General features: G+C 36.6%; 2 protein-coding genes across 3 annotated transcripts; both read left to right on the top strand.

Moving 5' to 3' along the window:
- Window positions 1–2313: 2313 nt before the first annotated feature.
- LOC109063311 (aspartate beta-hydroxylase domain-containing protein 2-like) lies at window positions 2314–7570 on the top strand. Of its 2 annotated transcripts, none has more exons than XM_042720575.1 (7): window positions 2314–2903; window positions 3017–3092; window positions 3575–4017; window positions 4129–4335; window positions 4855–5062; window positions 5352–5465; window positions 6878–7570. In XM_042720575.1, exons 3-7 carry the CDS (start codon window positions 3592–3594, stop codon window positions 6985–6987), a joined length of 1065 nt encoding a protein of 354 aa, XP_042576509.1. In that variant the 5' UTR covers window positions 2314–2903; window positions 3017–3092; window positions 3575–3591; the 3' UTR covers window positions 6988–7570. The 2 variants fall into 2 exon arrangements, with proteins under 2 accessions (XP_042576509.1, XP_042576508.1); XM_042720574.1 differs by having other exon boundaries at window positions 2314–2921.
- Window positions 7571–11534: 3964 nt separating this feature from the next.
- Window positions 11535–16092, top strand: LOC109062367 (calcium-binding protein 5-like). Its single transcript, XM_019079465.2, has 8 exons — window positions 11535–11813; window positions 12197–12346; window positions 12991–13074; window positions 13542–13572; window positions 14236–14379; window positions 14588–14697; window positions 14790–14937; window positions 15521–16092. The coding sequence occupies exons 3-8, from the start codon at window positions 13027–13029 to the stop codon at window positions 15547–15549; spliced, it is 510 nt and encodes a 169-aa protein (XP_018935010.1). The 5' UTR covers window positions 11535–11813; window positions 12197–12346; window positions 12991–13026; the 3' UTR covers window positions 15550–16092.
- The last annotated feature ends 365 nt before the right edge of the window (window positions 16093–16457 follow it).

Genomic DNA, 16457 nt, shown 5'->3' with positions numbered 1-16457 from the left:
ATCAGTTATTTGTCAAATGTATCATATTCTTGTTATAGGAATCATGTCCAAATTATACCCTGCAAGAGCGGGAAAATTCGGACCACGTGCTTGATAAGATAACATATGATTTATGAAATGGGTGGGACAAACATCGAAACACCCAGAGCAAAGAAAATATCTAATTGGTCAAGACAACATTTGAGGTGTGGCCGAAAGGCCAGTTTAAATACTCAGGACACCATCAAATTTTGCTTTTAGCTTTTAGCTTTCGTTTAGCTTTTGCTATCAGTCATGCTTTGGCTTTTAGCCTGCTTTTTAGCTGCTGCTTTAAGTCATCACTTTTAGCGTTGCTGCTGCTTAGCCACGATGAGAAGAAACACCACCTAGTCTCGTCAAACTTTACTTCTTTTCTTTTTCTTTAGTTTCTTTTCTTTTCCGTTTGAGAGTTTCGTGTTCCTGAGTTAAGTTTTTTAACGCCGTGTCTCCGAGTCTGACCTCGCGTGCCCGTCTGAAACTTCAACCAGCCCACAACTCCGCATCCCCTACCAACTCCCAACCACGGGCTTCCCAAGACGCCACTTCAACAACTACTGAACTTCCAGCCAATCAGCAACCTCGGGAAACCCCCTTTTCAGCGACAACAAAGGGAATCCCGTTACACAGGCATCACAAGTAACGTACCTCCAGACTCTGATCTGTACTGGTGTATCTAATATAATTTTAACCTAATTGATGAACTCAATGCGAGGGTTAATTAAGTGACTGATGGTTGTTCATGTCTATGCAATTTCACGTATTGCTGTAAACTTGGGATTTCACATTTTCATTCTCTTAAACTCATTCTTCCCTAACCGATAACTTTCACTATCTTCCTGCAACTTGTGTGAAGTGTGTGAGTGCGTGTGTGCTTATGTGTTTAGATTAGTTAATATATGTCTTAGATTTATCTAATAAAGCCTTATTCATATTGAAAAGAGAAGTATCTTGTGTTTTGTGCTTACAAGTTAATGTCTTAAACTGCCTGTCTTGTTACTGTGCTAATTAATAGTTTTCACTATACTTTGGATATAAATATTCCAGCGCAGATTTGATGTTAAACGGCTCGTTCAGTGAATCGCTGGTCGTTTCAGTGATCAGCCGTGAAACAGTGATTCTGTTCAAATTCCCTTTAAAATCTTAAATGATTCCCTTTGAGCTAAATTGACCTGTTTCCCTTACAACAATATGTGCACATGACTTTACTGTAACGTTTGAATTTTTTTATGCTTTATTAATTAAATGCCACAAGAACCAGAGGAAGGAAGACCATTTTACATATTTACAGTTAAACACATGACCTTACTAACATTACCACTGCCAGATAGATATGGAAAAAAACACAAAAAAAAAGAGGAAAAATAAAGAAAAGCCCCAAAAAGAAAAAATACATAAATTTCAATACTTTCAGAGTATTACATGTTTCAAACTTTCAAACCATTACATGGTTTGTTCCGAGAGATTTACTTATAGGCCTAATTTAAAGTAATTTATAAAATGTGAAAAATTTGGTTTACATTGAGCTCACGTCTTCTTATGTATATGGTATTTTCCTCAAATAAACAAATGTATAATATGCTGTTATTTACGATTCAAATTTTCATTTTCTGTATAAAAAGTACATCAAATATACAAATTTCTATCATACACTCTATTAACAAAATAAACCACGTTAAGTTCGAAATATCCCAAATGTCAAATCGTTAAAAAAGGGATCCAAAATATAATCTTGAGTAAAAAATACAATAAAAAAATTTAAGATATTAGAGAATGGGCGGATGCAACGAATAGTTTATTGCTAATTGACTGCAAAAATTCACAGGTATATGAAAGTTTTGCTATTAAGGTAACTTAAATCTTTCCAAAACATGTGTAGCCTAGTGGTATAAATCATACTATGAAGTTAGTAGATTTTGTAAAGACACCTTCCTGATTTCGATGTTACGCCATGATACAAAATGTAATTTGGCAGCTTTATTAATTCGAGTCCTATGCTTGTACCCAAAGAGATATTACCAAATAAAGAAGACCAAAAAAATCTTGCTGCAGGCAAGGACACAGAACAAAGAACATTCCTTATAATCTCATTGCTACACTGTTGATTTAAAACATCAACATTTTAAATGAAAATATTTCCATTTCCAAGGATTATCCATGCTGGTTTCTTCTGAAATACAGATTTTTTTAAAAGTAACATCACACTCTTTGGAACTGTGTCAAGAACAATAGCTAATTCTGTTGGTTTAATTGGTAATTGGAATTTTTGGAGAAATTCAGTGTAAGAAAACAAATAGCTCCCCATGGGAATTAACTTACTGTTTCTTATTAAAAGAATACCTTCACTGAACCAAGTATAATAGAATAAAGGTTTTTTAAATAATATGCCCTTGTTATTCCATATGAAATAGTTGAGGGGTGAAAAAGTGTGCTTATACACCAATGCTAGCAGGGCTTGTCTGTGAAAACCGGCCAATTTAGCAGGAATTTTGTCTACTGTAACGTTTTACAGGTAAGCATCACGCAAACATTTCACGCCGTGATGTCAGTGACCACGTGATGAGATGAAAGAATCACTGAATCGTTCTTAGAACTAGTTCATCAACCAACTGTTCGAAAGAACTGATTCATCGAATGGGGCAGACTCCCCTTCACTACAGGATGGTTTTTGGTAGGTTAGAGTGTATTTTTTGTGTCCACCTCACGTGCGCCACACAGTGATTGAACTGCAGTAGCGCAAGACGTAGACGGCGCTCTGCATAGGAGCTGTCCAGCGTCTCGGTGCTGAAACTTGCCCCTTCGGCTCCCGGCTAACAGCAAGAAGGGGTCATACAATTCTCAAATAGGGCTTAACAACCCAGCAACGAGGGCCTTGTTGATTCAGATGTGTAAGTACATGGACAAAGGTAATAAAAACATATTCGTTCTGTTCCGTAAAGAAGGAGGAGTTGTTCTTCCAGCCTAACGGAACCAATGAATGCGGAATCTACTGTATTTTCAGAGCTGCAGATAAACAGAGGAAGGGACGTGGTGAGAACGACGGGGGAAAGAGAGACTGAGTAAGACGTGGAGAAGCGGTAAGAAAACACACATATACAGAACACCCTAAAATTTAAGAAAACAAGTGTCCGAATGTTAACTTGCAATGTTCGGTAAAAATCGGTTCTTTAATTCTTCAGCGGTGAGTACTGGCTGAGAATGAAGGCGACCACACAAACTGACTGCAGCAGGAATCGTTATGCAATAGAGCGAGATTGATTAATATTCAGTATCTGTGGTCAGCTGCAGATATTTCACCGAGATGAAGCCTCGGATTGATTAATATCATTCAGTATCTGTGGTCAGCTGCATATTAATTATTCAGCCACTAAAACACGAAGGAAGGGAAATTAAGTCAAAGTGTATAGATTTTACACACTGAAGAAAGTCTTATTTAAAAAGCACTTAAGTAGTTCATGAAGGTCATGATTATTGAATCATTTCTTTCTTTCTTTCTTTCTTTCTTTCTTTCTTTCTTTCTTTCTTTCTTTCTTTCTTTCTTTCTTTCTTTCTCTATAAGCTCACTCTCTCAGCATTATGCCCTGGTCTCTGGACTTGGTGCCGCTTCCCCCATGTGCGTTGTTGGGTGGTCCCCCCCTCAGCGGGCTCCTCTGGACTGCCCTCCTCCTCTTCCTCTGGTACTGCTACCGCATGGGTTCTGACCCACCATCCCATTCTGGCATGTTAAAAAGTGGCTCCTGCCGGTCCTCATTCTCTCGGTCATCCAGCCGTTCCCCAGTTGACCCCAGACTCTCTGCATCTAAAGCATCTGCGGCTATCACCATGGAGACGCTGGAGGAAGAGGAGGGCACAGAGAGCTACCTGACACCAGTGTTGAGCCATGCCCCATTCCCCACTGAGGCTGCTGCAGAAAGTAGAAAGTTGTATAGAGCACTACAGGAGTATGCCAAGCGCTACAGTTGGGCTGGCATGGGGCGAATTCACAAGGGCCTACGCAATCAGGTCAGAGATGGGAAAAGTAGAATAACCTGAGGCACTTTCCTAAATATTTGTGGTGTATCTCAACATTTATGTCAATGTTTGTCCCTCGACATTTTCCTCGCTGCTATCTAGGCTAGGATCAATGATCGGCCATCCATTCAGAAGCCTCATCTCTTTCACCTCCCAGATGTTCCCAGCATACCTTTCTTTCCCAGGGATGCTCATCGTCATGACATTGAGGTTCTGGAGGCCAGCTATCCCATAATCCTTGCTGAGTTCCAAGCTGTCTACCAGAAGGGGGTTGATACAAAGCTAGGGTGGAGCTACCATGGACCAAAGGTGACTAAACAAACTAAGCTATTTCAGGAATTTCAATTTCAAAAATCACAGTAAAATCTGTTTATTTGATTTGTATCAATCTTCACAAACTATACAAACACAGCTGACCAGAATAGATAGATAGATAAGATAGATAGAAAAGATCTGCAGTGAAGATGTGTTTCACAGAAGAAAATAACAGCATTTGGGTTAAAACATAAGAAATAAGACATTTTTATGTTTAGTTTAACTGTACTTATTCACTTGCGTTCTGCATCACTCTACTTTATCCAGCACACAAATTCACCAAGATTGTTTCATTCTCTGGCTGTCCTTCTTGCCCTCTCTTAATATCTTCCAATCAATATCTGTACTGCACTGCTGTTAGGGATCTGTTTGGATTCAATTCATCATTATCTCATAATAATTAGGCTATACAAATGCAGGACATAGACAAACAACCTCAGAGCTAAGCCTGAGAATAAGTGAGAAAATGTGCTTATGCATGTATGATGATGAGCTTGTGTGTTGATCTCTCAGGGCCAGACAGTGTTCCCGCTCTATAACGCTGGAGTGTGTGTGGCCAGCAACTGCCGTGCGTGTCCGTGTACATACAGAACACTCCTCTCTCTCAGAACCTTCATCAGCAGTAACTCTCTGGGATCAGCTGGTTTCTGGCTCCTGGGTCCTGGGGCCACATTGGGAGGGGCCTATGGCCCTACAAACACACGTCTGCGCTGCCATCTGGGTAAGTCACAATGTTGAAACACAGAAAACTCTTCTACACAGAACTACTGTTGGGGTCAGGGAGATTTTTAAAAGTGTTTTAAAAGAAATCTCTTATGGTCATGCATCAAAAATACAGCGAAAAGAGTAATGTTTTGGAATATTAGTACAATTTGAATATATTTGAATATGAAATGTATAAGAAATAAGGCCGAAGAATCTGTGTTAATGTACAAATCCTGAAATGTTGTGTAGATACAAACATAATGCCATTTTTATGTGGGTGTGAAATGACTCTGTTTCTGTGTCAGGTCTTCAGACGCCTGCTCAGTGTGAGCTGGTGGTGGGTGGAGAGCCTCAGTGTTGGTCAGAGGGACACTGCCTCCTTGTGGATGACTCATTCCTGCACACCATCTCACATAATGGTCAGAGAAATACATTGTACTAGCCCCACTAATCATAATATGCTGAATGACTGAAGCTAACAAGAGCTCCTACAGATCAATAATCACATCAATAAAGATAACAGGCAATCTGAAGATGAATAAAGACGAAATTCTTACTTGCTAAATGGAGTTCTTAGTTAAGCAAGTATGCCACACATTTGTTTCTGAGGCAGCACCACTGGCAGACCTGGCCTATATAAGTGTAAGGCGGGATTAGTTGAGTGTTACATGAAAAATCTGATGGAGCACATGGATCATTTTGAAGAAGTATGATACTTCTGTAGCTGTGTTTCATATTTGCATCAACTAGGTCAGAGATGTTTCTTTTAATTTCAGATATTTCATGTAAGTCAACTAATCCAGTCTTATATAATGTATTATTTAAATCCTTTTAAATAAAATCAACACAAATTGTTATTGATTCTATAATATATTTTTAATATATATTTTAGAATTACATGGGAAATGTCTGCATTCATATCGATATTTTTAAAACATTGTTGAGACTATGAGAGTATAATCTTAGTGAAAAATTAAAGGTTCATTATTGGCATGGTTCCATGAAGAACCTTTAACATCCATGAAAACCTTTCATTCAACAAAACGTTCTTTACACAAAATAAAAAACAGTTCTTTTAACAACTGAAATGTTCTTTGGGAACCCAAATGATTCTTTATGGAATCACTACAAAAACCTCTTGGAACCCTTATTTTTTTTAAGAGTGTAGACTCTTCTGACACTCTGTAGGACACAAAAGTGAGATAATCAGATTAGAAATTGATACAAATAAATATAGGCAGAGATCTAAATTTTTCCCTATATTTAAAGGTATACTCCCTTCCAAAATGAAAATGTTGTCATTAATCACTTACCCCCATGTCATTTCAAACCCGTAAAAGCTCTGTTCGTCTTCAGAACACAATTTAAGATATGTTGGATGAAAACCTGGAGGCTTGTGACTGTCCCATAGACTGCCAAGTAAAATAACAGTGTCAAGGTCCATAAAAGGTATGAAAGTCGTCATCAGAATACTCCATCTGCCATCAGACGTGCAATCTGGGTTATATGAAGCAACGGGAACACTTTTTTGTAAGCGAAGAAAACAAAAATAACGACTTTATTCAACAATTCCTTTGTCAACGGTCTCCTCTGTGTCTCTCCATATAGCACTATGCTGTGTATGCTCTTCTGTGTCATCCGCGCCACAAGGATGTGCTGTTTTATTTCAAATCACAGCTAAATAAACGTAGAAACTTTACTTGCCAGTCTATGGGACAGTCTCAAGTGACAGGTAAGTGATTAATGACAAAATTTTCATTTTGGCGTGGAGTATTCCTTTAAACTCTAGGAGGACTTCTATGTTACCAACATCTTTATATTTGTCCTCTAGGGGGAGCTGAAGACGGTCCCAGAGTTATCTTCAGTGTGGACCTGTGGCATCCTAACGTGGCTGCAGCAGAGAGACAGGCTCTAGACTACATCTTTGCCCCTGAGCAGTAATTCTAGCTGTATTTCCCAGGATGCACCAGTCAAACCCACTTCATGTTTTATTAAAATGCAGAAAATGTTGTTTTAAAGTTCGCAAAACAACTTTTTATTTAGTTAAAAAAGTTCATGCTGAGGATATTTATCATTTAATTACTACATACTTTTATGTCTGACTTTTGAAATGTTTCAAACAAACGACTTCAGTCAGAACTGTAGTTCTGCAAATTTATCATACAGATCAGATGACATATTGACTATGTTGAGCCCTGAGCACACAGATACTGTGACGACACACAAACAATTTTTGAACATTTGACTTGTGCCTGTCTTGATAATCCCGCATTCCTATTCTATCGTTTTTGTGCCTGATTTCTCCTCCTTACCTCTCTGATGTATACTGTGATACATGGTTCTCCGTAAATACTGTACACATGACTCACAGTTATGCTATATATTTTGTTTTATTTCATTAGATGGTGATTTATTTTCAAACCTGCGAAGCACACACTGAAGACTACATACTGTATATGACCAGATTACTTGCATGTGTTGTGAATTTTGATTGTGTTGCCACCAATGTACTTGATGACTGTGCTGCAAAACCACTTAAACTCTGCGGAAATAGCATACAAAATGTTCGTGTTTCATTTGCATGTAATCTCTCTAGTCGCTGATGGCATTGAAGGGGGAGGAAGTATCGGTTTCCACTCACCATCACACACTCACAGCTGGACTGATAAACTCACTCAGCACCCAAACAGACACCTGGGGTTAGAGGGCTCCTTTGTCAGCAACTTTATCTTCCTGCATTGAACCCTGTGAGAGCAGAACAGAAAATAAAAAGGATAGAATATCACAAAGGGGTTCAGGGGCCTGTGTACAATTAAAAATGCATGTGAGACCATGCAAGATGAAGAGACAGACAGAAAGAGACACAGCTAGGATAATGTTAACAAAAAAATGTGTATGATATAATGTGTTACTCAATGTTGTGTACTGGCTTAATACAGCAGAATTTCATGATACTGGCATAATTCTGAATGTAGAGCAATGTTTATATATATATATATATATATATATATATATATATATATTATTTTATACAAACCCGATTCCAAAAAATTCAAAACACAATAAAAACATTTAATAAAAACAAAATACACCACAAACCAAAAAACAAAAAACACTGTAAAAATTTACAAAAAAAAAATAAAAACAGAATGCAATGATGTGGAAGTTTCAAATTTCAATATTTTTATTCAGAATAAAACATAATATCAATGTTTAAACTGAGAAAATGTATCATTTTAAGGGAAAAATAAGTTGATTTTTTTAAAGTTACAAGCCCATGTTTTACCATTTGGCATCCCCTCTTCTTTTTATAACAGTCTGCAAACATCTGGGGACTGAGGAGACAAGTTGCTCATGTTTAGGAATAGGAATGTTGTCCAAATCTTGTCTAATACAGGCTTTTAGTTGCTCAACTGTCTTAGGTCTTCTTTGTTGCATCTTCCTCTTTATGATGCGCCAAATGTTTTCTATGGGTGAAAGATCTGGACTGCAGGCTGGCCATTTCAGTACCTGGATCCTTCTTCTATGCCGCCATGATGTTGTAATCGATGCAGTATGTGGTCTGCCATTGTCATGTTGGAAAATGCAAGGTCTTCCCTGAAAGAGACATCTGGATGTGAGCATATGTTGTTCTAGAACTTGGATATACCTTTCAGCATTGATGGTGCCTTTCCAGATGTGTCAGCTGCCCATTCCACACAATCAACTCAAAACACCTGCAAAGGTTTCCTGAGCCTTCATAATGGTCTCTCAGTTTGGTTCACTAGACTACACAATCATGGGGACTGCTGATCTGACAGAAGACAATCATTGACACCCTTCACAAGGAGGGTAAGCTGTTCACAGAGTGCTGAATCCAAGCATGTTAACAGAAAGTTGAGTGGAAGGAAAAAGTGTGGAAGAAAAAGATGCACAACCAACTGAGAGAACTTCAGCCTTATGAGGATTGTCAAGCAAAATCAATTCAAGAATTTGAGTGAATTTCTTAAGGAATGGACTGAGGCTGGGTCAAGGCATCAAGAGCCACCACACACAGACGTGTCAAGGAATTTGGCTACAGTTGTTGTATTCCTCTTGTTAAGCCACTCCTGAACCACAGACAACATCAGAGGCGTCTTACCCGGGCCTAAGGAGAAGAAGAACTGGACTGTTGCCCCTGTGGTCCAGAGTCCTCTCTTTCAGACGAGAGCAAGTTTTGTATTTCATTTGGAAACCAAGGTCCTAGATTCTGGAGGAAGGGTGGAGAAGCTCTTAGCCCAAGTTGCTTGAAGTCCAGTGTTAAGTTTCCACAGTCTGTGATGATTTGGGGTGCAATGTCATCTGCTGGTGTTGGGGTCCATTGTGTTTTTCTGAAAACCAAAGTCACTGCCCCCATTTACCAAGTAATTTTGGTGCACTTCATGCTTCCTTTTCTGCTGACCAGCTTTTTGAAGATGCTGATTTCATTTTCCAGCAGGATTTGGCACCTGCCCACACTGCCAAAAGCACCAAAAGTTGGTTAAATGACCATGGTGTTGGTGTGATTGACTGGCCAGCAAACTCACCAGACCTGAACCCAAGAGAGAATCTATGGAGTATTGTCAAGAGGAAAATGAGAAACAAGAGACCAAAAAATGCAGATGAGCTGAAGGCCACTGTCAAAGAAACCTGGGCTTCCATACCACCTCAGCAGTGCCACAAACTGATCACCTCCAAGCCATGCCAAATTGAGGCAGTAATTAAAGCAAAAGGAGCCCCTATCAAAGTATTGAGTACATGTACCAGTAAATGAACATACTTTCCAGAAGGCCAACAATTCACTAAAAATGTTTTTTTTTTAATTGGTCTTATGAAGTATCCTAATTTTTTTGAGATTGGTGGGTTTTTGTTAAATTTGAGCCAAAATCATTACAATTAAAAGAACCAAAGACTTAAACTAGTTCAGTCTGTATGCATTTAATTTATTTAATACACGAGTTTCACAATTTGAGTTGAATTACTGAAATAAATTAACTTTTCCATGACATTCTAATTTATTATGATGCACCTGTATTAAACTGGTATACTTAAAAGTCTGCTAAATTGGAACAACCAATTTTGTGGTTAATGCACTTTAATTGTGAAGCAGTGGTGCTGAAGATATATTAATAATATTAAAATAATATTAAGAAATCTGAATCAATATGTAAGTAAATATGTTAATAGATTTAAACTATACTTAATATGAAATACATCTATTTTAAATATATTACTTTTTTTTTTTTTTTTACTAGGGAAAGCTTTTTTCCATATTAAAAATGGTAGATATGTTTTGACAGATGTTGTAATCCCACCAGGTAATATGATTATGTGCTTCAACACACTAGATACACACAAAACAAGATTAAACAGCGATTATAGCTGTCAAACACACACACACACACAAACAAACACACACATTCTGCATAAAAGCAGTAACAAAAAATGCAGCTCTGACTGTGCTACCTCAGCCTCTAATATCTGAGGTATTATATACAGTGGAGATCAAACTTAAAGAACAATCTATAAATACTGTTAATCTTCATCACTCAAAATTTGAAGGAAGATTATCTGTAGGTACAGCACTGTTCTACCAACATGTTTGACAAAATAACCAAGGCATTTCAACAAAAACCTTCATTTTGTGGAAAACACAGTGATCAAAATTAGAAAACTGAACAGTAACCATGCACTGTAGCATGAAAGAGGATAACATTTAAATTTTTGGAGGGTTACAGCTGTCATAAAATAGTAGGAAGTGTAGAGTTCAGCAGCACATCCGCGGCCACAGGATATCACTAGTTTCTCACACTGCTCCGGTGTGATCTTGGTCCACTCTTCTTCCTCTCTCTTCCAAAGTTCAGTGGCTGTAGCTTGTTTATAACTCATAACCCAATCACCAACCATATATTTTAAATCATCATTAAATCATAACACCAGAACTCTCCACTGGCCATTTCATGATTTCAGTGTTTTCAGTTTCAAGGAACTACTTGTTTTGCAGTGTGACGGGATCATTGTCCTGCATTTAAATTGCAGGCTGATTGGGAGATGCTTGCAGGTAAGGAAGTCTATACCCATTTCAGCAATTCCAGCTGCAGTGTTGAACCGATTCCTCACTGAGAGTCTCCACATTAACCTGTCCTCTCATGCATTTGTTATACTGTACTTGGACAGCCAGCCTTTTGGGGGACTTGAATTGGTGTCATCGTAAAGCTGCAATATTCTAGAAATCAGAGATTTGGAACGATCAACTTCGCTTGTAATGAAGGAAAGGTTTGCATCCCTTTAGCCTTCATCTGGACTGCAGGACTTTCACATCTCTGTCTTCAAGGCACCTATAATGACATCATTCTTCCACTTCCTCTCCAAATATTATTCATATTGCTCCTTGTTTTCATTGTACCTCATTCTGTCATAGGATCTTTTTACTTTTTTCTATTGCTCTATTCTAATCCTCTTTTCTGATCAGACCAGTTTACCCCCACTATTTCTCTCTGTCTAATGGTGGTGAGTGCAGAGAGCTCTGGGATTACTGGGCTTCTCTTATGCAAACATTTCAGGATTCAAGAAAATGCTGTGCATTAGGAGTTTACGTAACAAACAAGTCATGTATGCATGCATGCATAACATACCGACATAGACAAACATGATGACAGTGTAATACATCATTATATTCAGCCCTTATATAAAACACATACACATGTGGATTATGTTCCATTTACATCTGCAGTAAAAGAAGGACACCGCCACATTGAAGAGCTTTTAAGGTAACCTTTTTTGGTGTTTTTGGGAAAAATAAATGTAAATAATATAGAGCTTATTTATTTATGAAGAATTTCGATGCACTACATCTTGATTTTTGTTCATTATACTGAATTATAAATTAGTGCAGATGTTTTTTGATCATGCATCTGTAACATGCAGATTAAAAAAAAATCAGAGGGAAAAATCCAAGTAGAATAATAACAAAAAGCAGGTCAGCCATTTGCAGCCATGCACAGAAACTTGCTTTGTCTGGTTCTGTTTAAGAAGCTGGATTTGATCTCTCTGACTGTATTTCTCTCTCACTCTTGCTCTCCCACTGTCACTTACACACTCATTCGTTTATTCTCTGACATGCTCCCTCCCTCTGTATCATTTAATCATTCAGGAGCTGGTGACTGACAGTGAGAAAGGTTTGTTCTTGCTCTGAATCGAAGAAAAGGAGGAAAGAAGTGTTGGCTGATATAAGCACCAGAATAAAACTGTTGAGGACTGCCCTTCCTCCACTCCTGCCTGTGGACAGAGGAGCTGAGAACAGGTGAGGGAATATTTCAGTTTACAGTGCTCTGAACTGCTAAATAAAAATTTGGTTTCTTCTTACACAACTCTGTATAAATGTATAGTATACATATTTAGGCACAGGCTCACTGTAGTATTATCTTAATACATATTTCAATTACTTAATTCTGTTAGTGATACGCTACAAAAAGGTTTCATTTGTTAACATGAACTAAAAAATGAACAATCATTTTACAACATTTATTATGTATTAAGTTGTATTTGTTAACATTAGTTAATGCACTGTGAACTGTAAAATTAACAAATTTATTTTTAATAACTAACACAGATTAAGATGTTAAATTGTTAAACCAATGTTAAAATATATGACCTTTTTGTAAAGTGTTACCAGCTTTTATATTAAAATATTCATAACTAATATAAAAAGATGTTAAATATTATTTTGAATGTATTCTTTTTAAGCGTGTATTTTTGTTATTTATCTGGTTTAGAAGAATATATTGGATTATAAACCGTATTTATAATAAATAACAAAACAACTGTAATGTATTTGCATGTTGAGAAATTTTGGTGTTATATTCAGTAGTTGCAGAGTTTAGTTTAAGTAATGTTAATTTTGTCACAATACACATCACATTATGGTAAATATGTGAAAATTTTTAGAGACACACAGAAGACACAGAGAAAAAGCTGTCAGATATGAGTCTGGGGCCAGCGTGCATTTTCCTGAGAGGAGCTAAAAACATTGTAAGTCTATTGGATTTTATCTAGTCTTTTATTTATTTTGTTTTAGTCCTGTTCCCTGGTACTGGCTGATACCAATTACATAGCTACATTACAAAATCACACAATTCCAAGCTCTAGTAGCTGATTTTTACCTGAAGCTCCTCACTGATCTAAGCATCTGTATTTTCATCCAAAAGGTTCTCAGGTCCTCATCCAAAAACAATCAGCTAATACTCATCTAGAGTTATAAATATCTGAACTGGTCTATAGCAAAAGAATGATCTCTCTTTATGCTAGTGGATATAAGAGATTAACGAGCAACTGCAGAAAATATGATGATATTTATCTGATTTTAAAAGATATCGACAACAGATTGTTGCTTACATAAACTTTATATAAAGGTTATACTCAATTCTACTAAATACAAAAAAAAAAGTGTAAAACTGATGCACAGATACAAAGGAACCCTAACTGTAGCTGTTTTACAGGAGCGTCCACTCGCTGATGAGGAGATAGAAGGTAAGCAGTTTGTTTTACTGTGTTTACCCTGAAATAAAATACAAATTAAATGACATTACTGTATTTAAAATCAACTATTAAAACAGATGTAATATATACCTTTAACACAGCAACTGATCATTTATTGTAAATGAAATGAGTATTTATTTTGTAAATATTAACCTACACTTTTCTGGTTCATTTATATAACCAGATTAACCTTACAGAATAAGATTCAATGCCAGCTGCCAGTGCAACTAACTGAAATCAACTGCATGAAACTGCATCTATTTTCTCATCTTTCTAAATTTAATGCAACATTTGTTTACAAAAATTACATTATCGTTAATTAAAGTGAAAAGCTGGATTGAAGAATCAACAACAAATCAACTCGAGCTGCATGATTTGAGAATGATGTTAGAATTTTCCAAATCTTGCAGGCTACCATCTGTACAAAGTCACATGATCAAATTCCCAGACTTACTTATTTGATTAGTGACCTAGATATAGTGAAGAATCTAAAAAAATGTTTTAGTGTATGTCATCAAATCTCAGCTTGAAATTTTTTGAAATAAAAAATATATTTTAAGCTTCAAATGAAAAAAAAAATCCCAGAATTTTGATGTATTTGTACAGCTTGTCATTTAGAAACCTTGTAATTGAATGTTCTTGTATGTGCTGCAGAGCTGCGCGAGGCATTCACTGAGTTTGATAAGGATAAGGATGGTCTGATCAGCTGTAAGGATCTGGGCAACCTGATGAGGACCATGGGCTACATGCCCACTGAGATGGAACTGATTGAACTTAGCCAGAACATCAACATGAACCGTAAGACATCTAATGTCTCTCTCACATAATGTGCCAGCAGCTGTTTTGTGATTTGATGCTCCAATCAATGTATTATGTGCTAATGTCTGTTCATCACTCTGGCTGCAAACACTGTAGATTATTCTCTTAATCCATGGAGGTTTCATTTACTTATTGATCATGTGGATCTTTTTTCCTAATCTTTATTCTCTATCTGCCTCTTTTTCAGTTGGAGGAAGTGTAGATTTCCAGGATTTTGTTGACCTCATGGCCCCGAAGCTTCTGGCAGAAACGGCTGGAATGATCGGACTAAAAGAGTTAAAAGATGCATTTAGAGAGGTCAGAAAATGTTCCTTTTTCTTTCAATTTCAAAAATATTTTTCAAATAGAAAGCATAGCTTAGTGTAATCTTCTAATGTAAATTTCTGTAGTTTGATATGGATGGTGACGGCACTATCACCATTGAAGAACTGAAGCATGCAATGCTAAAACTGCTTGGTGAAAATCCAAACAGGAAGGAAATAGAAGCCGTGGTCCGAGAAGCAGACAACAATGGAGACGGGACCGTTGATTTTGAGGGTAAAATAGATTCATATTTAATCAAATAATGTAGACAACATACTTTTGTCGACATCATTTACTCACCCTCATTTGTAGTTCCAAACCTGTATGAGTGTCTTTCTTTTGCTGAACACAGAAGATGACAGGTAGCCATTGACTTCATATTTTTCTCTCTACTGTGGAAGTCAATGGCTACCGGCAACTGTTTTGTTCCCAATCTGTTCTAGGTTAGCACTGCCACACATCTGTAATACAAACAGATCAACAGTACCTTTCCAAATGTGGAAATGCACGGAAAGGGATCTTTAGACACCATCCTGCTAGACTGACCGTATCAGAAACCATTTCCTAGATTAATATTTTGGCCGGGTCTCTCTTGGAAACAAGATTTTAATCTCATTGAATGAAGGTCGCATCAAATAATATTGATAATAATTCATCTAAAATGTAAACATGATGCTGGCCGTTGGGGATTGAGAACCAAATATATCAATAATGCATTTTAGGCAGTTGATGTTGCTGCTTAACATCTGTTGGACTGGATATTTAGACCAAATCTCACAGTATGTCAACTTTGGTCTTTTTTATCTCACTCCTTTAGAGTTTGTCAGAATGATGTCGAAAAATTGAGAAAACACCAGAGACATTGAAGAAGGCCTGAAAATCACTCCAAAGAAGAAAAAATCTGCATCAGAGACTCAGTCAGACAGGCAACTAAATCACTGGCGACAGTACTATGCATATGGGAACATTATTTTATACCATTTTGTTTGTATATTTTTATCTTACTCATTGAGTGCCACTTTGTTTGGCTTTACTGTTACATGACCTTAAACACTGGATCCTCCTTAAACTCGTTTTGTCATATGTCAATATTATGTAACAATATTTCAGTGTATGTCTGATATATACATGTTCAGAATTGGATTGTGTCTTGCATGCATTTTTGAACTTTTGGCATAAAACCAAGTTAAAAACTCTCTCAGACTGTCATTAATTTTGCATTAGTATGTATGACCTGATATTGCTGTAATTTGATCATCTAGGCTTTAGTTAAGCTCATCGGTGAAAATGACAAATGTCATGAGGAGACGACGGGGCCACATATCCTCTCTCTAACTGCTGTAGAAAAGAAAGTGTGTGTCTGTACATACTCACATTTTAAATAGAAAACATTTTGTATGTATGTATATATATATATATATATATATATATATATATATATATATATATATATATATATATATATATATATATATATATATATATATATATATATATATATATATGCATATATATATATGCATCTCAATAAATGAGAATGTCGTGGAAAAGTTCATTTATTTCAATAATTCAACTCAAATTGTTAAACTTGTGTATTAAATAAATTCAGTGCACACAGACTGAAGTAGTTTAAGTCTTTGGTTCTTTTAACTGTGATGATTTTGGCTCACATTTCACAAAAACCCACCAATTCACTATCTCAACAAATTAGAATACTTCATAAGACCAATTAAAAAAAAAATTTTTAGTGAATT

This window comes from Cyprinus carpio, chromosome B3 (genome assembly GCF_018340385.1).
Source record: "Cyprinus carpio isolate SPL01 chromosome B3, ASM1834038v1, whole genome shotgun sequence".
Lineage (NCBI taxonomy): Eukaryota > Metazoa > Chordata > Actinopteri > Cypriniformes > Cyprinidae > Cyprinus > Cyprinus carpio.
This window is presented reverse-complemented; position numbering and strand designations above follow the sequence as displayed.

Bases quoted from the DNA above. Each gene is read 5' to 3' on its own strand.
- LOC109063311 (XM_042720575.1), top strand. From the start codon at position 3,592: ATGCCCTGGTCTCTGGACTTGGTGCCGCTTCCCCCATGTGCGTTGTTG. The intron at 4,336-4,854 runs GTGACTAAACAA...TTGATCTCTCAG, and splicing joins GGAGCTACCATGGACCAAAG to GGCCAGACAGTGTTCCCGCT. The intron at 5,466-6,877 runs GTCAGAGAAATA...TTTGTCCTCTAG, and splicing joins GCACACCATCTCACATAATG to GGGGAGCTGAAGACGGTCCC.
- LOC109062367 (XM_019079465.2), top strand. From the start codon at position 13,027: ATGAGTCTGGGGCCAGCGTGCATTTTCCTGAGAGGAGCTAAAAACATT. The intron at 13,075-13,541 runs GTAAGTCTATTG...GCTGTTTTACAG, and splicing joins TGAGAGGAGCTAAAAACATT to GAGCGTCCACTCGCTGATGA. The intron at 14,380-14,587 runs GTAAGACATCTA...CCTCTTTTTCAG, and splicing joins CCAGAACATCAACATGAACC to TTGGAGGAAGTGTAGATTTC.